The 26,750-nt window shown below is 38.4% G+C and overlaps 1 protein-coding gene across 1 annotated transcript in view; it reads right to left on the bottom strand.

Annotated features, from left to right (window-relative positions):
* The window catches only part of CadN (neural cadherin), a 796,050-nt gene extending 771,088 nt beyond the window's left edge, over window positions 1-24,962 (bottom strand). Inside the window, 2 exon segments of the mRNA XM_074174961.1 lie at window positions 14,695-16,071; window positions 24,719-24,962. Coding sequence (XP_074031062.1) covers window positions 14,695-16,046 — 1,352 coding nt within the window. The 5' untranslated portion in view covers window positions 16,047-16,071; window positions 24,719-24,962.
* Window positions 24,963-26,750: the final 1,788 nt, after the last annotated feature.

Here is a 26,750-nt window from a genome sequence, read left to right as displayed (position 1 = left end):
CACTGATAGCAGATAAGCCCTATTAGCCTTGAACAGACAACGTGTTACCTCAGAGCTAGTACTACAGTGCCACCAAGATTTAGCCCAAGCCTCGGTAGATAATAACATTATCCTGAGATGGATTGAAGGGCACGACAGGAGTGAAGATAATCGCATAGCCGACTCTTTAGCCAAGGAAGCAGCTGGACTAAGAATTTCAGAACCCAGTGGCACCTACGGCTTGATGACTTCGACAATTGCGGAACTAGTCAAATGTTACACTCATGCTTAATCCCTAAAGAGATGGGATGAAATCAAAGGATGCAATCTTGCCAGGATCACCCTGGCCGGCCCTGGGAAGCTGGCGCCGAAGAAATATCTGGCGATGACCAGGAAAAATCTACGCTTAACAGTAGGATTTCTGACTGGCCACCGTCAACTAAGGAAATGCCTCCATGATATGGGGCTAGTGGACACACCTTTATGCAGGATGTATGAACGGTAAGATGAAACTGTCAGGCATGTCCTATGCAAGTTTCCGGAGTTATCGTCAATAAGAGAGTGTGTGTTTGGCAAGTCTTGGCCTACACCTGCCGATATAAAGGAGATGTCTCCTAGTGACCTGTCCAGTTCAGTTCAGCTTTTATATTGGTTGGACTGAGACCTTCCAGAAAAAAGTATGTACCATATTTTCATTTTCACAAATTCGCCGAAAACGTTCGCATTTGATGGCTGTCAACAAATACTGAACAACGCAGCGTCTTCAAACTTGAAACTTAAGCTTTATAGATTGTGTACTTTCTAATTCAGTGATATTTTTCAAACAACTACTGCCATCTCTAGGACAGGCCGGTTACTTCTAGGACAACCCTGGTAACATTACAATCCTCAACCAATTCCGTTCTTTGCGTGAAAATAACTCGTGTATTGCAGAAAATGAACTATGAAAAATCCAACCAATGTGGAATGAAAAATGTGTGTACGTGTCCGGAATGTTCGAAAAGAAAACGGATAATAAATCATATGAAAACATCGGGGCTGCCTATCATATTTCAAATTTAACATTTATGTTTTCGGAAACGTCAACAGAGAGCCAAGAGGAGGAAATAAAAGTCATTCCAGTTCTTTCCTTCATATTTATTCCGTCACCCTAACTACGAGTAAGAAACAAAAGATGCCTCTGGGACAGGGCCGCATTTATCTCGAATGGAGCTAAGCTTCCATTATCGAATTCTCTGGAATATAAATATTCATTTCACGTTCCACGGGGTGATTAAGACAATTAGGAGCGATGTAATAAAGAAGAAAAACTGTTATATTTATGTACAGAAAACGAAAAACGTCAAATACAGTCGGGAAATCAAAAATTATGTTTATTTGCTTTGACTAACCACAAATAGGTAAGTATATACTATGTGAATGAATGTTACGGGAGTTTTTTCCCAACACTAAACCATTATTTCAACACCTCGACACATGTTTCGATCACCCAGTGATCATCTTCAAAAGAAATATCTTCCTCTTGAAGGTCGAGGTGTTAAAATAACGGTTTGGTGTTGGGAAAAAACTCCAGTTTTATTCATTACTACGCCAAAGGTTCCAAATAATGCATCACAAGTATCATATGTGAATATTATATCAAATTATCCAGTTTACAAACCACCATTGAATGTGGAGAAATTCATAGATATTCGAAATTTGCTGCTGAATTATTGATGACTAGTCTCTACTCGGATACGTCATCTGTGGTATCAATAGAAAACTGACCACCTCGAATATCAGAAATACCCACTTTGGTCCCAACACAAATTCAACCTGTTCGGAATTGTTGGCAATAATTTGCCAAATCATCTAAAGGAACAAGCCAGTCTCAACTCCCTACACTGACACCTATCAGAAAACAATTACTCCGCTGGCTAATACTACGAAGGACGTTGGATTATATCTGACATTAACCTACAGTGTAGGGAGCTGGGACTGGCCTGAACGATCTGTTCCTTTGGATGATTTAATTCATGGCCAGTTTTCAAGTATGGCCACTGACTATATGTGAAAAAATAATAATAATTTACCAGTTTGAAACTGTTGTTACCTGTTAGGAATTGTTGCCTGTTACCTATTGGAACGTGTTATCAGTTAGAAAGTGTTCTTACCTATTAGAGATTTTTGACAAGAATTTACCTTACAGAAAGAGAATTCGTCATGTGTGGAATCGACGGAAAACTGATCAACTTGAATATCGGAAGGTACCCATTTGGTCTCAACACAAAATCAACCTGTTCGGAATTGTTGGCAATAATGTACCAGTTAGAAATTGTTGCTTGCTACCTTTTAGAAATTAGTGATGCCTGTTACAAATTTTCTAGTTAATAGAGGGTATGCCATCTTTAGAATCGACAGAAAACCGATCACCACTTGGTCACAATACAAAATTGATCAAATCGGAGATGTTGGCAGTAATGAAGAAATTACTGAAAAAAACACTAACTTCAAAGTTTGTGCTTATCTAACAAACGGTCCACTTCCATCATTATTGTTATTTTCACTTTTTAGCAATACATACATTCAGTTTTTATCGAAATTTCACAATAGTTGGGAATTTCACTAAGCGGAATCTCCGCTTAGTGAAATTCCGCTCAAGCCACTCAATATGCATGCATTCACGGTCACGTCAGTGGTAATTCTGAATTTAGAGGAGGAGTTGAAGTGCAGATACCAAATGAGGCCCTACAAAGCTGATTGAATAAAAAAGGCTGGAAAATAATTGTTATGCCTATTTCTGATGTTGGAAACGACCGAATCCTATATATAGCGCTTCCTTTTTTTAAATTTAAATAAAACAATGTGTGTGTGAGATATCATCGAAATTTTCTATTCGTTTGAAAGACCTATTGATGCCATTATGTATGGAATATAACATCGTTCAAATGTCCGCCACTTCTCTTCTGGATAGAGCGCATCCGAAACGTCCAATTTTCCATGACTCCGGCGCATAAATCAGGCTGAATTTGACCGATGGCATTAGTTATGTTGGCTTTGTGGTTTATGAAATATTCGCAACACTTGCGACTTAAGGAAACCCTAAGAGAAAAAGTCTAAAGGAGTTATATCTCACGACATCCGTGGCTACTTCACATCACCTCTACGTGAGATGACCATGATCTCAAATCGCTCTTGCAAAATATCCCATGTGACATGTCGTTAGTGTCCAGATCATCCAATTCAGGCGATAAGAAGTTAGTAATCTACGACCTATAGTGCTCGCCGTTGACATTGATGCCCTGGCCAACGTCGTTCTCGAATAAATATGGACCGATGTCGCCGCCAGCCCATAATCCACAACAATCAGTGAATTTTTTAGGATGCAATGGATGGTTTTTTAGTGATCCACCACATTGCCTATAGTCCTCTAGGCACGACAATTTTGGCGATCGTAAATGGGCAAAGCGCGCGGTAGGTTGCCCGAACAGAACAGCCATTTGATAAAACAATTTTATCAGTTGAACGTGTTGGTGATGGCTTAACATATTGAATAAATGATAACTAATTTGACATGGCCGTAATCATTCGCCAAAGTTTGGAAGCCCCCTTTGGAAAACCTTACACATTACCATTCCCATATCATTACACAAACAGTAGGAGACGTTTTCCATTTTGTCCGACGAGACGTAACAAATCCGTTTTTCTTCGTCTGGAAAACAATTGACGATACACCTCTGCTGCCGTTTTCCTCCCGTACATTCTTCGTCTCACATTCGCCGCTTTTCCTCAGACATACTATCTGTGCGCTATATTGATTTTCCTTACGCCACGCCGGTCAGAAGTTTACGTCACAGAGCAAGAAAGAGAATATCGTCGCGACGCCCGAGTAACGGCTCGTACGCAGAGAAAATCACAGACAGACTTTTCCGGTTCAGGATGATCGAGTATCAAATGTATTTCCGATGAGATTCCAGATGAGGCGATACGGATAAAAAACAAGTCCCATTTTCCCAAGATCCGCGGAAGTTGGGATTTTCAACAGCCCTTCTCCACTTGGAGAATTTGATGAAATATATGCAGATTAGCTCCGGAAGTTTAGCCGCTTTACGAATGTATTCACTAGTATACAACTGATGATCTCTAGATGTTAATTCCGAACTGACATATCGTACCATAATTTATAAGCTTTGTCTGTTTGCCATAATGAACCTCTGAGTTTCCGATTTCAGCCTACTCGGCCTAAAGAAAGCGGTCAGGCGCTTTGATAAGCTGAGGTCCTCAATGTTGTTGAAAAATATCTCATGCATTGGCTCCGACTCGGTGACGGAGTTGTGATCACCTCGTTCAGTGTCGAGAACTGAACCGAGCAGCCGCCCTAAAAAGAAATGCTCAAATTCATGGTCTCTCATGGTCGCGGACCATGCAGGGAAGGGGATCCGAACTCCTGATGACTTCAAGCCTTCATTTAGTACCATTCTGTCATGAAGACACTCCAAACTAGAAACCCCACGGCCTACCTATTGTCGGGGAAAGTACAACCGGACGAATTTGGGATGCAAACTCCTAGAGAGGTGCATCATTTTCGAGATGATACAGCTCCTTCCGGGTCCACTTCACTACTCCAAACGAGTAGAGTCAGACTGGAACGGCAAGCATATTTCTTACAACAACTTTGTTCTTACAATTCCGATGACCAAATCTGTCGGAGTTTGTGCTGATACTTGCCGCGGAAAGATTTCTTCACTGCTGTTACCTCTTGTGAGTGACGATCCTCCACCCCGAGGTAAGTATACAACTCTCCGGCATTTAGATGATGCAGGATACTTCCATCTACGAGCCTCACATCCTCTCCGTAATCCCCGCATCGCCCTCTTTTGAGATGGACAGGTGCACATTTGTCTATCCTGAATGTCATACCGATAGCATGCGTGTACTCTTCCACCACCCTCAGGGATCTCGAGGACACCCCGGTTTCTGGAGGTGCCACAGTTATACCTTTGAGTATTTCTGAGCGCAACGGATAATGACAATGGTAATAAGCAGAAGAGAAGGGAACTGAAGAAATCGCTTTGAAATATACTCTTTCTAAAAGTGACCTACCCTATTTGGACTCCAGCCTGACCAGATGTTATGGTGTCCGCCAGAATGGGGTCAGTTGTTCAAGGCATCTCACTATTTTGTCGGGTACCGCAAGGCATCTGAGCAAATGCAAGATGAGCTCATGCGATGTTGTATCAAATGCCATGCGATAATCGATCTAGGTCATAGACAGGTTACGGTTATACCGTTTGTGCTGGTCAGACCCTATCCCTCGAAGCCCCGACACATTCAGAAGGGCGCGCCAGCATTATCAATCAACGACCAGCTGTCCGGCTGAGAGTTCTGCCTTAGTGCGGTCAGGTGGTATGATTTCAAAATTTGAGAGTGGAGAGGGCATCATTCCACCAAGGACCCCAATAATCAGACCAACCATCTTGACAGAATGGTCTAGCTAGAGTATGCGGAATTCGAAGAGAAAACCTCGGTATTTCATCCATTTTTCCTCCTCTTTTCGGACGATATTCGTCTTGCCAGAAGCTGAAAGCTCTTACGTCTTGCTGTGATGGTCGAGAAGGACTACATCAGGCTTATTAGCTTGCATGAGCCTGAGAGTGGGGAACGGATAGTTCCAATAAATTCGGCACTGCTCTTTCTCCACCGGTGGCTGCTCATCCATATCGTAAGAGTGCCGTAGATCGTGATAAAGTACTGATAAGGCCGCGTTATGTCGATAGATACAGGCCGAGACGGCATATGCTGGACATGCTGGCAGCTTCAAGGGTCTCAAACGCCTCGCGGCAGGCCCTGCATCAGAAACCTCTAAACCCATCACTCGACTGCGGTAGACTGAATATCGTTATTATTATCTTTTTTCTGATTGATTCGGCCGTTACTTGATGAAAATCAATAGTAATTTCATAACATAGTAATTTCATGAACGTTTTCTTAGAAACTGATGTATCTTAGTCTTCCCAGACGTTGTATTATTGATGTAGAATTGACATAATATGCTCTAGGTAATCTTAATTTGAGGATGTACCATAGGTATATAAAAGTTGAGAAGATCCTCTATATAGGTTAGATAATGATGATCGAAGAGGTACTTCTGATTACGTGGGAAAAAGTTCTCAGGAAGTTTATTCCTCATAAACGCAGTTCTTCAGATGAAAGAGTTCTCAAACAGTAAAGTTCGAGGTATACTGAGTTGAACCTCAAAACGATGACCGACCACAGTCCGTCGCGTATTTCTGATATGTAACGCTCTTGGAGGAATCAAATATGCCAAGTCACTTGAATACCACCCGTTAAAGTATCTATAGAAGAGAGACAAATATCTCCAACCTTTCTTCGATGTTTCAGGCTATCAAGGTTGCACGTGATTTTCGCGTCTCCAATTAAGCGGATGGCTCTTTTCTGGATGGAATCCAGCTGCTTCTGGGTATGAGAACAATATTCCAAGGAAGGTCTGATCTGAGCTTTACAAAGCATCAAAAGTTGCTGAGGTTTGTGATTCTGAACAGTGTTCCAAGCTTTTGAGAAGCAGCCTTTGCAATTCCAGCGACATGATTGTACCAAGACATATTGATGTCCATTTTAACCCCCAACAAACTTATCGAAGCAGAAAGCGGAATGGTATGACCTGACATTATTATATCCGGTTCGTAGGCATTTATCTTCTTGGTGAAAACCGATGCCCGAGTTTTTGTGGCATTGAATTAAACCTGGTTACTTTCACCCCAATTCGAAATCACTTCTAAATCCTCATTAAGATATGTAACCTCTTGTTGCCGGTGAAGATGTGCCCCCGTAGCCGATGTCCTGGAATCCAAATGGAATGACGAGACAATTGTGCTGTCGTCAGCAAAGCAATATATTGCTTTACCAAAAACCAGACTCAACTGACGCAAAAAGTATGGTCAATGATCTGCTGTAATTGCTGATCAGGAGGCAGAGGCAAGGTGAATAATTTTAAAATGAGAACATGTACTTGCTTGTGGATGAAAGTACCTATCTGTAAGAAACTGTTTTGTCTGATATAATCCAATGTCCATCGTGGTATAAGCCAGAAAAGTAGTTTTAATGAAACACTACTGCACGTTATTTCGAAGCAGTTTCGATCTAGTTTGTGTTTTATTGAATTAATTTCACGCCAATTCTACCAATCAAGAGCACATAAGAGATTCTGTTGTGGACGAACATTGAAAATATTTGTTTTCTTAGTTCGCATATATATTTCCTCGAAAAAATCTAGTTTGTTCTCTATGTAGAAAAAGTTAAAACTTCATTTACACTAGTTGTCGCCCGCGACTTCCCCGCGTAGAATTTGGTTTGTCACACTTTCGTGACAGACCATTTTAAACACATAGTTACAATATTTTTTTATTCACCCAAAACTTCAAAATTCAATACAGTCTTTGAACCCTTATTTTCCCGCTTTGGGGCTGGAAATTCCTGATTCCCTTTCTTGATGTTTACTTGTGCTATACAAAGAACCTACCTGCATATTTCAAGATTCTAGGTTCAGTAGCTTCAGCTGTACGTTAATATAAGAGCGAGCCACAGCTAGTAATTTATGTTTACTTCAAAAATACAGTAACTTAAAAAATATGCCAACTGCACTAAGTAATAAGAGAAACGAATTATATTATTAATAAAGAAATTCGCAAAACTAACACCATCGTCAACGACGTCTGCTTCACGAGTCTAAATGTGTTTGGATCGCATTTTCGGCGATAGAGCTTCATTGCTTAGATCACCCCTCTACCCCCACGCATCGTCCACCGACATCTTACAGTAGACGCGACGGATTATGTCGTATATCTCACATACAAAGTTTATCTATATTGAATATTTGAAACGACAAATGTATCAGTGACAAATGTATCAGTATGGCTCAGTATTTTGCATATAGTGGCTACCACATAAGAGGTAGATATATGCTAACGGGGACTATTCAAGATGAAAAATCTTACGGTACATTATCTGCATGTAACTCCAACGGTATTGGCAGCGTCCGCCAAGATAGCTCTCAGAAAGCAAGCATTTTTCCGACTCACCTTATACTTATCGTTATATTATGACCAAATAACTCAAAACCTTTGTAAATTGTAGCCCATATGGTATTATGATGTATAAGCTGCATTTATGTAAAGTTTCATCTAAATCCGTTCAGTCGTTTGGGCGTGAAACAGCCACAAACATACATATATGCATTTAACCATCCTCACAAACTTTCACGTTTATAATATCAGCATAGATTATCATTGTTGTTTCTATTAGGAATTCTATCCGTTAGGTTCACGTATCCATTCAACCACAAATGGGCCTCATCGCTCATTAGTGACAGCTGTCAGCTGTTCGTGTGAGCGACACGCCTCGGATTCTCCTGCACACTCTCACAAACAGAGGCGATATTTTCCACAAATCTTGCGTTTCGTCAACGTACGGGTATTGGTCGATCGTTTTCTGAAACAGTGGACTCAAATTCATATGCCATATTGCGCATAGTCCTCCCGGTAGGATGTCTATGGCGACCTTACAATGGACGAAGCGCGCGGTACGTTGACCGAACAGAACACCCATTTCGATAAAACAATTTCATTATTTGCACGTGTTTTTGAATGCTTTATCCGTCTACGGTGATTTGTCAAAGCAGACTGTATAAATGTCAACTCCAACAAGATAGCCGCTATCAATTGTCAAAGTTCGAAAGTCTCTGTTGGGAGATCCTATATGAGTAAATCATTAGGGAAAAAAATAATTATATGAAAGAAGCCCAGGCTTTCTCCTCTCCTTGGATAATTCGGCGCAGGAGATCAATAAATTATAGGTATTCATCAAACAAATACAGCTATTTCACTCATTATTCAAAAGCTGTCTCCAAATGGGAAAAGCAGTTACAGCAGAATATTCATATTACAATTGTTGAAACGAACATGGAACGTTATTTTTATGTAATTATTCGAGACTGTTAATTATAGTTTCCTGTGAGAATTCACAGCAAACGACACAATACACAAAAAATGGCCATCAACCAGGTATGTACTAGCACAAATGTACCACTTTTGATCAGCTTCCGGGCTTCTGATCATTCTGGGTCCTACCACATTATAATGACTTCATACGCCTTCAAAACGTAGCCTTAACTTATTTATGGAGTGCAATGCTGTGGTAGTGATTACAGAGTAATTATTTTTTTTATTCAAATGAATCTTAATCAACTTCTTCGAAAAGGATTAATGAAATTTCTGACGAAACCAACGAAGGCTCGTCTCGATGTTCCCAACTAATTTTACGCCAACGCTTTCTCGAATTAACTGGAGTCTGAAGAATAGAAATTGGTAACTACGAAAGAGCTCGATTCTTTCGCTAAATTGCGGACCTGCCGTGACAGAACAGTTCCAGTTCGACGTTACTTACTAACAATAATTGCATGCAAACACGAGATTGAATTTCAGATGTTCTCTTTCACTCCCTTAATTATTCGGAGTGAGTTACGATGAGTTGAATCGGATTATAGAACCGCGATTAAAAAGTTGCTTGTAAGTTTTAGACTTCGAGAGTGAACAGCTGAACTTTTCGAATATCTCAGAAGCTGGAGAATAACAAAATCAACAATTATTCCAAATATGGAATAGTATCCCTAATATCGAATACACCCATTTCTCTCAAATGCAAACTCACACACGCATCAATCAGCAATATTCTGTCTCTTTCTACTACATTTCACCCGTACAAGTAGTTTTAGCGGCATTAGATGGTATTACTTTTATAATTATAAAAATTTGAATGACAGTTTGAAATCGTTGGAATCCAAATATGGACAGATTACAGTATCCAAATGTGGACTATTCCATAATTGGTACTTAAGAGTATCAGCTGATAATTTTGTAAATTACCTATATTTTTGTCATGTTTTATCAGAATGGCGGGCGTCAACTTGAAAACAAAACGAAAAATGCAGAGCATATGGCGAAACCTATAAAATTGATAAGAGGGAAAAAATGAGCTATTTGAGAGCTGCAAAGCACTTTGATGTACCAAGATCTCCCTTGTTTCGTTCGTGTTATAAAAATGAGTTTTCTCCGGAAGAAGCCGCAGCTACTACACTCGGAAGGTGAACTGTCTTAAGGACAACACTTGAAAATATTTTGGTAGACTACATTTTGACGATGGAGAGCAAATTTCATGGCGACGAGAAATGATGTTCGAAGAATGGAGTACATGTTAGCGAAGCGTAATCAGTTGAAAAATCCATTTGGTGAGGCTGGCATGCCTGGAAAGAAGTGACTTAAATTATTTCTGAAACTCCACAAGGACAGGCTATCAGTTAGAAGACCAACTGGCACGTCTTCTGCAACGAAAAAGTAGATTAATTCTTTAATCTCCTCGAGGACGTCTATACTCAAGGAAACTGTGGTCCAAGTCGCATATACAACGTGGATGAATCTGGGCTTACCGTAGTATAGAGCAAGATACCCCAAGTAATTGGGGAAAACGTTCAAACACTTGTTCAAACATTTCATCAAACACGTGTTTATACCCTACTTCGGAATCGAAAGTATTACTGATCTTAAATGGTCAGTTTCCTCATTCTCGTAACATCGACTTGACAGAACCTGCTAGGATAAATAACGTCCAAATTGTGTATTTATCTCCTCACACTACTTTAAAACTCCAGTCATTAGATAAAACGTTAATGGGATCACTAAAAACCTATTACATTGAACAAATACGCATGTGGATTGAAGACAATAGTCGACCATTGAGCCCTTATGATGTTGTTGAGCTATTTGGCGGAGCTTATTTGAAAGTGCAAACTAGCAATATTTTAGCAACTGGATTTCGTTTAACTAGCTTATAGCCATTGTTGCTGCGCAACAAGATGCTGTTGAAGATGGTTGCACAATCAACGTTACATCAATGTCATCTGGTCACCAACGTAAACGACCGTCGATGGCCAATTAAAGAACACCTGATAACTCAAGCGTTGAACCTGTACCCTCAACTTCCGGATTTTCTCGCAGTGATTTGGGATTCGTGTTTCCATATGACATCAGTCCAGTACCAAACAAAAAAAGAAAAACTTCTAATAGAGAAAGGAATGCATCTGTTGAAGCAGTCATCACATCGTCACCGTACAAGAATGACCTTGTAGACAAAAATAAGAAAAAAGAAGAAAATGAAAATAAATTGGCAAAAAACAAGAATAAAAACCACAAAGAGAAGAAATCCAATGGAAAGATATCAAAAGAGAAGACTAAGACTATGTGAGATTCAGATAATGTAGAGGTGATGCTGTTTGATGCAGATAGTGAATCTGATGCCCTAGTAGGATATACAGCTCCAGACTCTAAAGATTTGGTGAGCATTTTCTGTGGTATGCTGTTTTCGAATAATACTCATAGGGCAAAATGCCTCATGTGTGGGCTCTGAACATTTTTGTTATCACGAACTTGTCAATATAACCTAAAATTGTTACAAACTCAAGGGCAGATATATGATTGTTAATAAATAGTACAAAAAGTTTTTTACTTATAACATTCATTCAAATTATGCATAAAAAACAAAATGGTATTCCATATTTGGTCACTTTCCTCTACTCAAATGATAATCAAAATTTGTTCGAAATAGTTCAAAATGGGAAAGGAAAGACTTTCATGAGAGGTTAGTTTTTGGAAAAGAATCAGAAATAGAGTCGTATTGCGTGTAAATGATCTATTAGTAAATTGGAAAGCGCTTTTACGCCATGAATTTTACGCCACCATCAGTGCGATACCTGCAAGTATGTAATTGTGAAATTTCTTTGAAGTTGAACTTCAAATTCTTTTATGAATTACTCACTCGTCAAGTATATGCAAGAAGATCTTGTGGAGTCAAAGTACAAAACCTTAATACAACCCCAAAGTTAAACCCAAAGGGGTATTTATTGTAATGTTCATGTTCACGTCTACTCAGAGTAGCGTTTTACTAAGGTTTTGTACTTTGATTCTACTGGATCTTCTTGTATATACTTGACGAGTAAGTAATTCAAAAAAAGGAATTTAAAGTTCAACTTCAAACAAATTTCACGAATATTACTTACTTGCAGGTATCGCACTGATGATGCCGAAAGCGCTTTGCAATTCACAAATGAATTATTTACACGAAATACGACTCTATTCATGATTTATCAGTCCCGTGAATGCAGCTTTGACAAATCTCAACCAAGAAGCTCATTGATTTTCAAAAGAAATATGAAAAAAAAAGAAGGATGAGGGAGTCTTCCAAAGAAAGGAAGGAAGTAACTCTATACATGGATGTGTGGATCATGCAAAGAAGTAACTTTCAGACTCCCTCATCCTTCTTTTTTTTTGTATCAAGATGGAGTAGAAGAAAGCCAAAAACTTTCTTTCCCAAAAATTAATCACTCCTAAAAAAATATAACCCCTTCAATTCAAATATGGGAAACTTTCAGAATCTATTGACTTCCATAAAATTCAAAATAAATATCATTTATAATAACGTCTACCGTAATGGGTTCAACAGGCTTCAAATTCTGATTCAGATTGTACAAATCAAAAACTTCGACAAATTATTACAAATAATTATTTCACTGTGTTCCAACATGGTTTATTCTACTGAAGAAAGAATAGAAATTGTTGCAACCTATTATTGAAATAATGAATGTGCTAAAGCTGCTGCAAGAATTTATAATACGAATAATCCAGATCACAACGTGAGCCATTAATACGTGAAACAGAAGACCTGCGACAGAGAATTGTTCAGGAATGCCGATTTCTGACTCCGGACATCTTCTATAATGCAAGGAACGCTTTCAAAAGTAGACTGTATTATTGTATGGAACTATATGGAGGTCATTTTGAACACTTTATCCGTTGATTGTGTTGCCATTGATATTACTTTTGTTGATTTCTTCAATAAAATGAGCGACAGCGAATTTTCTGTTTTTTCTTAAATAAAACGTTCAACATTTAATTTCTCAATAACAAATGAATCAATTTCGAAAAAAGTTACAGAAATAATAGAGGGACAAAAGACCTTTCAAATGATGTATCATTGAAAAAAATAGGAGTGTAGTTGCTGACCGCAGGTGAGTGAAGTTTCGGGTATGATTTCTATATTGGAATTAGTCCCCTTAGAAATAAAAACGGACGTGTCCTTTGAAATTTTCGATTACACGTCCGTTTCTGACTTACAGGGGGTCAAGTTTTCGTTGAAACACCCTGTATAAAATGTTTTGTTAAATTGATTTTTTGTGCCTGTTTTCAAATTGTACTTGCTCATAATTAGAAAAAGCGTACAAAATTCAAAATGAAAGGAAAACTGATAGATATCTGTGAAAGGGTCAGCTGGAGGATCAGTTAAAATATGTAGCCTAATTGGCTTTTCAATCTTGTCAAAAAAATACATATATTCACCCAGTATGAACAGGAGAGAAGCAATATCTCTGCGAATTGTGTGATCACTATTGTTTCATTAAAATGAAACCCAACTTATCTCTTATTCAAACTCGTATCCTACATAAAGGAACATGTCCCGGAGAAATGTAGAACAAGGACGGTACCTGATTTACCTATTTCTTTCGTGCAATTCTAATCAGTTGTATTACGCTTCACCTGTTCATTTTTTGCTGTGATCAAAGTTTGGTAGATGCATTAAACGTTAAAGCGTTTGATTGTCGAGATAGTTAGGTACAAGCAATTATTGACATAATTGAATAAGTGCTGATATGTCTCAATATTTCGACTTGCATTACTCCACTTCTCCTAGCACTTTGTAAATACAGTTCGGACGTGAATAGTTCCACTTCAGTCTTAACTTTCGAAAGAAACAAACAAAATATTGAGGTTGGACAGAATTTTAGTAAAAGGTGCCACTTTCAGTGCTAGTCTTGCAACAATAGTGAAAATGACTAGTAAAAATTCCATCTGAATTCAGATGTAACTTTCCCACAAGTGCACGGTATGTGATATACCCCAGCTGCTGATAGTGAGTCACTTTTGTCTTCAGCCGACCTAAGGCTTTGTTGTATCTCCTTGATGGGTTTCAATGTCGTGTTTCCCCAAGAGTTTTTCCAATTCTGTCTGTCACCCTAGGGAAATACATATAGCAGATATACACATGCAACCATCTGAGCATCCTTCTTATTTGGAACCGTGGAACTCTTCAGTTTCATGGACTTATTGATCTCGCGTACACTGTATCCATTCGATCTCAAGGTCACTTTCTTCAAACCCGTTCAGTTAGGGTAAAGATGACTCCCCTCTTTTGACTTGGATGATGGTTTGACAGTACCTGCAGGTACCTATCCATGTGCGAGGGTTTTCGGTACACTTTGTGGGTTAGTCTACCACCATATCGTTCGATGAGTACATTTAGGAATGCTATCCGCTGGTCATGTTCAGTCTTCATGGTGAACTTGATGCTGGGGTGTTGAGCGTGCAAGTGATCTAGGAAGATGTTGAGAGCGTCCCTTCCATGCTTCGAGATGACGAAGGTGTCATCGACGTAATGTAACCACTCGCGTCAGCAGAACGTTAGGACGAAATTCCAAAAATCGACGACCTTCCAACCTGAATAAAAACCCCTTCAACACTAATCCATATTTCCAACAAAACCTGAGTCAACAAATTCCGTATTCTTGTACACACACGAAAACGATGTGGTCCTAACAATGAAAATTTGAAACACTTACCACCTTTCTCAGCATTAGTAATTGTTACCCAGAAGTCAATGGTTTTCTCGGGCCCAAGTTCCTCGTAGTCCCACTTCTTCTTCACCCGGACCGAACCGTTCGGATCGACAGTCACCCATGGATTTTCGTCCCTAATCTTGAACGTCTCTCTATCGGTCTCTTTCTCCAACTGGAAAACAACGCGTCCATCTGTCTCTCCGTCGGTCTCCGTGAATTCGATTCTTTTAGTAGGCCGCACAGCTCGAGTAACTCTCCTTTTTCTCCGCGTCAGTTCGACCTCTTCCAACTGCTGAAAATCTAAATCCATTTCGACTTTGGAAGATTCCAGCGGTTTGAAGTGGAAGATCACTTGGGCGGGTCTGGGAGAAGTTCTGCTGGGTGTTCGCAGGTCGTGCGCCTCAACTATCAGTTCCAACTCTGTCTCTTCGGTCGGTTCTTGAGCAAGGAGAAGGTCACCCGTTTGCGGAACGATCACTAGGAAATTGGTAGGAGTGGCGAGTTTGTAAGCGACTTTATCACCGTCAGCGTCCGTCGCTTCAACTTTACCGATGGAAGAGAACCTCTTCCAAGTCATCGTCACGTTATCACCTTCGATCGAGTCGTCTCCGACTACGAACCTGTAGACTTTTTGTGTGAAAACGGGGCTGTTGTCGTTCTCGTCTTCGACTTCGATGACGACGTTCGTTACCGCCCTGTTTATTCCACTCGGGTCTACAGCTTGAATAGTCAGGACGTATCTGCTTGTCTCTTCGCGGTCAAGAACTTGCGATGTAACGATACTCACTCCTCCATTTCTGTCGCTGATTGTAACGTTCGGGAGAACTTCACCAGTAATGCTGTCTTGCAGCTCGAAGTATTGAGCAGAGTTTCCGGCGATTATACTGTAAGTCACTGGCACTGAGATCAAATCACTGGCAGCCTGGATCAAAGGTATGTCACTCAATCGCGTACCGGCCGGAGAATTCTCAGTCACCCGTCCCACGATGTCTTCTCCGCCATCAGTCTTGAAGCTCAACATGTTACGTCGATCGAGAACGTACAGTTTGAGCATGTGAGTCGTCGTCAAGTTGCCTTTATTTTCGAGAACGACCAGGTCCACGGGATGGTTGACCAAGGGGCTCACGTCGGAGACGGTCATTATTGAACCGTCCTGAAGCATGGTGAAAAACTGGGAGAAGTCAGAGTCGAGCAGCTTCAAGTTCTCGGCATGGTTGAATTTCTTCACGCTGTATCCTGGGTGAGCATCGTGTGGGATCACTGATATCGTTTTGGATGTCGCAGTGGAGAGAAAGGCCAGAAATGCCACGAAAAGATTCGTGGATTTCATTTTCGTGGACATAAGGTTCATTCACCTACGTCGCATTCCAGAAATCCTGAAACAAAAAGGAGATCGTTATCAGATTCTATACAAACGTATTGGTATAAATATAACTAGGAGTTATTGTCTGAAAGAAGGTATTATACCCACTTGCAATAGATACATCAGTTCAAACAATATATCATTAGCAAACAACTGAGTAGACCAACGCAATCAAGCAATTTAAGGGCGTTCTAAAATGGTTTATTGAAGAAAGGTCTTGGTCAATTTCAAATAAAAGAAAAAATTCAACAGATAACACTTATAAAACTCTCGAGAAGGAAATATTAGCCCATCAAGAAAATGATCCAACACATTTGTCAGCCTCACACCAGAGCTTGTGCCCAAAATCAATGAAACGTATCTCGCTTGCAATAAAGCAAAATGAGCTGCTGACGTATAGCGACAATCCATCGCTTTCAGAATGTGTAATATCGGTGTTTTCAACTCCTAAAACCTTTCATACAGGCTAAAGAACAGCTAGGATCTAATCATTTCCCAAAAATAGAGAAAACAACATGCGGAGCGGGCTACGAACAGTGATTCCGTTAAAAACTTCAAAAGATCAGAAAGAATCTAGTTCAGCCCAACCAAAAGGATACGTGGTACCAGAGACTTCTCTGAAAATCTCCTGCCTATGCTTCAGCACCTGAATTGGCTCGGCTGGCGAAGCGGTTCGGCGTGGGTGCTTTGTTCACTCACTCGAATTGACTTCACTTGCTATCGTCCAACCCGTGTTAGGAATCACACGTTAAAAGGTGAGATCTCGTTAATCCTTAGCTCGCACAAGTTTCGACTTCTGAGGGTTGTCGTTCGTAGGGGTGCGACAGTTGGTTAACGGAAAAACAGATTTTAAAACAGATTGTCTAGTTTTCTTTCACATTCTGATTCTTAACGATGTATCCTCTGATTCACTTTTTACCATTGCTAGCCTTACTTCTATCGTATTTCTGTTTCACATACAGCACTTCCTCAATATACACCGTCTCTATTAATGAATATTTATTGGACGATAACTATGAAGAGAAAAAGTTGGACAACCTATCAGATGGTATGTTTCTTCGGTATTAGTTAGCTGAAAAAAAACATGCGTTCAAAGAGATGGTGATCAGCTCGAACTTGAAGAAGTTGTTTTGGTGGGGTAATAAAAAAAATGGTTTGAAAATAAACCACTGGGACAAAAAGATGGACCTCAACCTGAGGCTGTTGTGTAATCAAAACATAGAACGTGTGTTTGAAGGTGGTGGAAGAGACTTTGACTAGAAGGCAGAAAGAGCTTCACAAGGATAAAAAACCGCCACAACCAGTACGTGTACTTCCCTACATCAGAGGATTGTCGGAAAGGATAAGAAGAACTGGATCCAAATATGGCATCAAAACCTGCTTCAGATCTGGGAACACTATCCGTAGCAGCCTCACGAAAACCAGGCCACCAAACGCGGGCAAGAAACACACACAGCTAGAAGAAACCAGCATATCAAGAATAGCCGCTCATGTTTGGACTCATCAACATAACATCAAGTTGAAATCATCCACAAAGAGAAACATTGGTTTAGGAGAAAATTCAAAGAAGCCAACAACGCATTTGGCCAAGCTAGCGTACCTGATACGCAACATATGGAAACCTATAATCAAGCGGAACACAACCAACTCCCGCAAAACGGTCAGCTCCCGCTAAAACCGATGAGAAGCAGGAAGAGGGCAGAGGGGATAGGTGAAAGCACTCGAATGACCTATAAATAGTCAGATCTAGGAGGAATGATTTTTAATTTTCATTTCTTGTTAATCATCTTGTGTCTCATCAACATATGAGCTTGATTTGTACTAAGCATATTTGGGTCTTATCTTCGTTCTAGAAAGTGGACTCTCTGGATGACTGAACAGGCAATGGATATGACACTGGTCAATAACTGGTTGGATCAGAAAACCGAAGCTTAAAGCCTGAAAATGCCTAAACTGCATATCCCCGATCTCAGAATATTTGATACAGCATTGAGAGCCCTCTAAATGATGTTGTTCCTCATTAAAAATACAATCTAAGGTAAAATTTGGTAGAATTTGACATGAATACCTTTGATAGAATTGAATATGATGAATGCGTTGTGTTGAAGGTGTAATAACTACTCCAAGAAAGTTTGCTCTTGTAGGAAGACTCACAATAACTCAAAAGCCAAAGGAGTCAAACAAGAATTCTACGTTTTGATAATCAATTTGAAAATTTCATCCCATACTACCGTCATTTGGGAAATAACATAATAAATCAAATACCAATGAATTGAAGGACTAAACTTTGTTTCACGCCTTCCATTCCAATTCAAAATATACTTTCAGTTATCACTCTAAGAAATATCAAAGACTCGCAGACCTACCATAATTGGAGACAAAAGTTGTACCTTTGCAACTAAATAACCATCGCGTAGGTAAACAAGCATCTATGACGACGGGTATAAACAAATGATAACAAAAAGTGGGCATGAACTACCTCCGAGTCATTGCCAATAGGACGTTGTTTACTTATCCAGGATAAGAGGAAGTGATGCGATTGGTGTGAATATTTCACTTCAATAACTCTTCATCAATGAACATCCAGCCGACAAAATTTACATAATAGGCATTCATTAACTACCTGCTGGCTATCGCACCTAAACATCATATCATAACAAGTTTTGTGAATTTTCAATACTAATCATATTTACAAATGCATCCAACTGTTGTGAAGTAACTAATAGTACCTTTATTACAATTAGATGAAATAATGACCACGATTTATAGCCCAGAAGACATAAATAATTCAAAACAGATGATTTATCAGCTCTCCCTCGCTAGAATTATTTTGACATTTTGGTTAATGACCCCCATTGGCTAGCGTAATTATTCCATAAACAATTATAATTTATTTCACCTAATATTTCAGACTGAACTGTGGTATATTCATGGTCAGTTTTTATACATTGGAGGTGATTATGTAGGTTGTAGATACGTTAGATATAGGAAAGGAGATAATCCTTTGAAATAGTGTATGAGGTTCGCTGCGAGAAAATTATCATTTTTTCTCCAAAATTTTTGTACACATAACACCTTTCAGTATAAATATGCTCTGGTATTGACACTCCCGAATTTTCCAGGCAATCAAAAGGGATTAAAATAGAATGGAAAAACTAAAAAACCTTTTTCATGAAAATCGGATTTGCACACCCGTCGAGTTGTTGTATGTTATTCCTGTTCGAATTTTGAACATTATGTCATAGTTGTCCGTGACATGTGTGGGGAGTTGATGAGTAGTCTAATCAACAAGTTCAAAAACATGAAAAATAGAGATAAAGTTCCTAAAAATATGAGCGATAGCTCATTCGATTCGGAATCACCTCTGGAAAAATGTTTTTGAAGGATTTTGGTGCAAGTGAAAAATTGCGATTGTTATTAACAAAACCAGATAAAAAATGGTATTTAGTTTTTAGTTAATAACTCAAAAAATATTGATATTTAAACAATTTTGAAAAAAGCTTGTAGAAGAGGAGGAAATTTCCGATAAAGAAGTCACGACTCCCGACTTCATCTCCATTTTTTATAATTTTAATTTGACGTTGAAAATAGAGTTCCGCACGGCTGTTACGGCATGCGCGCGCTGCCGCTAAAGAGAGTTTAAAAAAAATAAATAATTTTTTTATAACATAAAATGTCACTTTAAAAATTTGAAAAAATTCAAGTATCTTCTTAACACTTTAATGAATCGAGTCCCGTAGACAAAAAAGTGTTATCACCATATTTCAAAAAGTTATTCAATTGTTAACTAACAAATTTTTTCCCAATCTCCGTTGGCATAAATAATGGGATAAAAGGTAAAAATTATTGGCCTTTAAATTTTAAACTTCGTGGAGCCCTTTTGATATATATACTTCATACGATCCTGCGATGAAAGTTCATAAAAATTTAATAATTTGTTAATTATCATTTTTTATAATAAATATAGCAAAATGAAATATCTAAAAATTGTTGATAATTTTTTTTTTCAATTGATATTTAGCTATGTCTCTTTTCATATCAAACAATGGCAGTAATTAACATAGGATATGAATTTTTTACGTGATTTTTTTATCAAATTGTTTTAAAAAAATAGAGAAATTCAATATTTTTGGAAATTTTTTTTTCTTGTTTTTTGTCTAAAGATAATTATGATTAAATTTTTTTTTAATTTCAATTTTCAATTGCTTAAAATTCATTTTTTTATATTTCGATTATTTAAATAATTAGTTAAGAAATAATTTTGCTTTTGAAAATCATAATTTACACTTTTCAATAGTTTGGCAATAAAAAATTATTTATTATTTAATTGTTTATTAGTTTAACAATTTGTTGTTAACAAATATTGACCAACGTTATATTTTTTTTCTGAAGCAGCTATATATAAAAAAGCTATATACAAAAAAGTGCCATAAAAAATTTATTTTCATTTATTATAATACTTAATCGAATGAGCTATCGCTCATATTTTTAGGACCTTTATCTCTATTTTTCATGTTTTTGAACTTGTTGATTAGACTAGAGTTGGGAGGAGTAAAAAGCATCGTAGCATGATAAATCGACGATGTACTATTTAAATCCATACGGTATTCGCGATGGCTGAGACAACAATATGAATGTAACAAGAGAAATGAAAAAATAAAAACATCAAAGAGATATATTTTAATTTCCACTATTAAAAGTTTACAAAAAGCGACACGTGTTTCGCAATGCAGCAGGGTCCTACTACCAACAGTATTTTGTTAAGGACAAAACACAAGCACTACAGAAAGCTCCTTAAAGCGCTCTCAGGTGCCTATGCGAAAGTAGCGATTCACATTGGATTTGAATCGCTGGAGATTAATTGAATCCATTTGAAAAAACTCAGGAAGTTTATTCCACATAAACGCAGTCCTTCCGATAAAAGAGTTCTTAAACAGTGAAGTTCGAGGTGTACTGAGTTGAACCTCAAAACGATGAGCAACAACAGTCCGTCTCGTATTTCTGATATGTACCGCTCTTGAAGGAACCAAATGTACCAAGTCACTTGAACACCTCCCATGAAAGTATTTAAAGAAGAGAGACAAATCTCTTCGATGTTCCAAGCAAGGTTGCACGTGATGTTCGCGTCTCCAATCAGGCGAATGGCTCTTTTCTGGATGGAATCCAGCAACTTCAGGGTATGTTTGAGGGAAGAGCTCCATACATGAGAACAATGCTCCTAAGCAGATCTCATCTGAGCTGATCTGAGATGTATACAAAGCAGCCTTTGCAAAGCCTCCTTTGCAATTCCAGCGATATGATTATGCCAAGACATATTGGTGTCCATTTTAACCCTCAACAAAATAATCGAAGCAGAAAGGGGAATTGTCTAACCTGACATCACTATATCGGGTTCAGAGACATTCATTTTCTTGGAGAAAACCGATGCCTGGGTTTTTGTGGCATTGAATTGAACCTGGTTGCTTTCACCTAAATTTTAAATCAGTTCTAGATCCTCATTAAGATATGCAACCTCCTGCTGCCGGTGAATATGTGCCTCCGTAGCCAATGTCCTGGAATCCATATGGAATGACGACACAAGTGTGCTTGTCGTCTTGAATTCTTGTTTTTTTCCAAATGGTCGTTGATACACAATCAAAAGAGGGTTGGAGACAACATGGGTCCCTGGGAAACACTAGCGTTGATGGTTAAAGTATTCGAGCCATTTGCAGGGAACGTTCTTTCAAGAAGCTGAAGAGTCATACCCAAAAATGATCCGCCAAGCCATAGCATCGAAGTTTGTTCAGCAAACCCTCATGCCACACACAGTCAAAGGCGCAACAGCTCTTGATTCTCTATGTTTCTTGATTGCGTTATTCCAAATATGGATGACATACGATAGAAGGTCACCTGTTTCCGAAAGCCATACTGATAAACGCTCAAGATGTTGAGGTCTTACAAATATTTGAGCATATGGTGGTATACAAGCAAATAGCATGGTAATGCAGTTACCAACATGCTCAGTAGCAACTTTCGAATTGATTTCTACATCACAAAACTTGATTTAATTTTAATTCGGTACAGCTTCTTCGAAACCAACGTCTCATATACTGGCACTTCTGACACGAGTCAGTGATGAAACGAATGACCGGATGACCTGAGTAAATTTATAAAAACAACCTAGCTATGGATCTATATAGTATTCAAACTGTAATATCTGGTTGTGATTGGCGAAAGTTCTACCAGTGAGAAAGTTATCGAAGTGCTTGAAAAGATAGTAGTCGGTTGGCGAGAGGTCTGGGGAGTGTGGGTGAAGCAGAACTTTGACGCTCAACTCATTCAATGCTCGGACGGTGATTTGTGAAACGTGAGGACGGGCGTTGTCGTGGAGCAGGATCGGACCTCTTCTGTTGACCAGTAACGGCTGTTGCTGACGCTATTTTCAGTACATCTCGTCGATGCCCTCACAATAGGACTCTGCTGTGATAGTTTGGCTCGTTTGCAGAAAGTTATAGTAAATCACACCAGCTGCTGACTACTATACAGTAACCATGGTCTTTTTGGTGGGTTTTTGCCATTGAGAATTCACTGAATGGCTCATCGGTATCCAACCACTGACCTGAACGTCTCCTGTTGTCGTAGAGGACCCACTTTTCATCACGCGTGACAATCCGATCCAAAAAAGCTTCGTTTTGGTGACGCAAAAGCAAAGAAGAACACACCTCGAAACGTGACAAGTTTTTTGGCCTTTCCAATACGTTCTAGACCATCAAAACCGCTTGGGAGTCGCCCAGTTCTTTCGCCATCTCACGCACCTTTTTGTAATGGGTCAGTTTCCACCGGAGTCAGTTTCCACCACTTTGGGACTGATCTTTGAGGCTGAACCAACCTCGTACAGTGCGTTCATCAACACCATCATTGGAAAATCGTTCTTATATTTTTTTTTACTCCGATATCTCTTTTATACAAATTACAATGTATTAAGGTTTTGGATTGAACTTCATCATGGCTACCACGTGCACACGTTCCATTTTCATTCGACGTTTCGGTTAATCAGGGCCCCCCTCATCAATTTTTTTCATATACGGACCTGTTTTTTTTTACAAATCATGCTGCCTCTCTCAATCATGCGTACCGCTTATAACTTTTTTTCGGCATTTCACTCAAAAAATATTATCATAACTGAGTTGATTCGTATCTGAAAATTGATATGAAGCAAAGTACTTCAATGGTTAATAAGAAGTGAGAAGCCTACAATGAATATTAAATAATCAAGAGTGCTTGTAAAAATTTCAAAAGTTCATTATTCGACTTTAACATTTCTAGAAAGTTGTAACTCTTTAATTAGACAACATTCTATCATCATGTGAATCAAGTTACCCTTTCTTTCATATTTATTCGGTCCCGAAATATTGGAAATCGATACTGAAGCCATAATTTCGTAATATTACTTATCTGAATGAAAAAGAACAACACGAATAAATATTATATATTTCTCAAAGTAGTTTGCTATGCATTGAAAGAGGCATTAGATTTTGCTATAAAAATACAGGTCCGTATTTGAAACAATTGATTAGGGTGGCCCTAATTCAACGGAATTTCGCATGACAATAAAAATTATTGCATTTTGTAGCATTTATGAAGTTCAATCAAAAACATGTTCACACTTTTTTCATTTTTTGTAAACAAACAACAGAAAAAAGTTGACGATTTCATTTTTATAGAAATGTAGGCTTTTACGGCTGGCGTCGATGTTTTGGGGTTCCATAAAAATAGACAGATAAAAAAACTCCAAAAGTTTATGTAAAATTTCACAATGGCATATTATGCTCTTCGCGCAAATGAAAATTGAACTGGTGACGTCAGACAAACATCGTTTGCTTCCCGGGCACAAATAATCGTCGGTACCGGCCCTGTACGCCCTTTAATTTTTAAAAGGCGTTCCTACTCTCACTGGAGGGTCGGTATTTCGCGGTGTGGACTACTGAAATATAATATTTCCGGAATTTCAGAAGACTCACTGTGTGTTCCTCTGAATAATATTGACTTGATACATCAGCATTCATGTGGAGAATGTTTCTCAAATATTTATTACGGGTTTTAATCAACTCATAGACTAACCGAGGAAATCATTATAAATATTCAGTTTTTGAGTGCGTAGAATATAGAATCTAATCTGGATTTCTAAAGTTTTTGCATTGAGCGGTAGATTCTGAATATTCCTTGATTCTAGTGTAAAATATTCTGAAAACTTTTCGTGTCAAAGATTTGATCAAACCTCTGAATCGTGTTTGAATCGATACTATTCTATTAAAAACCGAATTCGCCCTCGAATTATTTGCCTTAGTGCGGACAATTCTAAATTTAACCCTTTCGGCAGCTCTGAACATGCAACCAATATAATACATCAAAGGCATTCGCCAGAAACTAATAAAATGTTGGGAATGCCATGCATGTTCCAAATGGAGCATGTGCGTAAGGTATTATTTGTGTATTTCTGTGCAAAAGTTGAGGGGAAGGGCCACGCATTATATGTCTAAAATCAATAATATTACTACAGCGCTGCCTTGATTCTAACCCGCAATTTTGACATTTGACAATAAAATGTGGGTAAAATTCATCAAAAAAGGCCCAACCAACAACTTTTCATTCATGACTTTGCGAAAATCAAAAACACTCACTGATTTATTGAGACGAAATCGGCTAGAAAATACGACTGAAGAATCCAATCGCTGGTCCCTTGCCACAATTTTCCTTCACCTACACATCAATATCACTGCAAAATGCACAGGTTTTCACTATAAAAACCTCACACTAAAATAATGTAACTACAGCATCTCTACTAAACAAACCCCGCATCTGCCGCATCAATACTGGTCTGTCTGTGAACGATTTCAACGCGCATATGGAGTTATGGAGATTCCACGACGCCCGACGTGTGGCGTTTACAGCCGAAGAGCGGTAAAAATGGCCGACGAAATTCCACCCTCACCTAGACTGTTATGTAATTGTCCAACACCGCAAGGAGTTTGCGACAAAGTGCTGCAGGCAGCTGAGATTTTTTTATCAATTACCCATCACCATGCTAATTTCAACAGAGAGGAATCTTTCGCGATAAAGAGACGAGCAGGGAGCTTAAGTGACGGCCAATTTGAATGTGGGGTGAGAGAAGCAATGATGCAAAGCAGAATACTGCGTGTGGACCCGTTATCTGTTATGCATCACTTTCTGATTGGACTCGTGTGCGAAACTTTCTATACCGGGTGTCCCCAGAACACCATGCACCGAAGTCATTAAAAGTGACATTTTTAATGGTTGTCAAGTTAAAAGATGCTCTTTACAAAGTAGCGTGTTGAAAATAACACTATAGTTCGTTCAGTATTGTCTGAGAGTAAAAGAATTTCAAGATTGCAAACATGTCGCTACATCAAAGAAAGCAACATAGTCGTCTCAAGCAAATAGCACTGCAATTCACCCACAAAATCATTGAGATATGTCGACCCTCTATATCCCTTGAGGACGCCGCTGACGAGCCATTAAAATTGGGATATGCGACTAAGAACGCGAAAACACCGACAAAGAATGCGAAAATACCGCCAAAAGAAGCGCTCAATGTTTTTTCTGATATTACGTTTAAGATAATATAATTAGTATAATTAGGCGTCGGACTGGAGGCATTGATATAAATTTTCCATTGATTTATTCTATATGATGAGAAGATAATTAAAATATGGTGAAAACTAATTTTGTTTAAATATTTTATTTTGGGAAGGACAATTTATATTCGAAATAGTTTTTTATTATAGAATTATTGTTCTAATTGTTCTACAGATCTATAAAATAGTCAGAATATTAAATTTACAAATAATTACAAATGTAGAAAGGGCAAAAAATTACTGCATTTGATAAATTAGCTTTTGGGAAAAAAAAATCAAATATGTCTTTGACCTGTATTTAAAAAATTTTGCATGTTTAAAGAAATATGTATCATCTGCTGACGTTTTAAAGACTCTATCCATTTTCTTTATCCAACCTATTTAAATCAAAACATTATAATTTGTAGTTAATTAGTATTACATCTTTTGATGTAAATGAATTTGATATTATTATTATCATTGACACTAATAATATCAAATTGATCGTCGGTATGATAATGAAGATGGATGAAGCATTCGAAACATCACCAGAAAAATATACAAATAGAATAGATTTTCGCGGTTAGAAATTTGAACATCTAATTTCGAGTTGAACTGCGTTCAAAATTTTGCGTTGTTCGACGTTTCGGCTTCGACTTTGACATTTTCAGGAAGTAGAAAAGTGTGACTGCACTGAGAGATACACTTTATATATTATTGTTGGTTGGAAATGAAGAATCATATTCCTTATTGGATTTTATAGTTGATTCAGAAACAATTTTATAAATTTAATGAGAATACTTACTTCGAATAAGACATTGCGATAATTTTAATCTGAGAAAAGTCTACAGAGATTCGTTGAGTGATTCTCCACTGGATGAATCAGTTTCATTAGGATTGATGACAACTGGAATGATTTTTTCTGATAATGAGTCTATGTGATCATCCAGATCCGACATCTCTGCTTTGATTCTGATTGTTTTGTGGATACATTTTCCCAAACTTTTTGGTCGACTGTTTCCAGAGCACTGTATAGGTATTTTTTTACTGCACACAGCCTTAAGGTCTTATTATTTCT

This window comes from Leptinotarsa decemlineata, unplaced genomic scaffold (assembly GCF_025532065.1).
Source record: "Leptinotarsa decemlineata unplaced genomic scaffold, Ldec_3_MD MMD2_tig00000882_RagTag_RagTag, whole genome shotgun sequence".
NCBI classification, from domain to species: Eukaryota; Metazoa; Arthropoda; class Insecta; order Coleoptera; family Chrysomelidae; genus Leptinotarsa; species Leptinotarsa decemlineata.
Note: the sequence above shows the minus strand (reverse complement) of the source record. Positions and strands in the feature narration are given on the sequence as shown.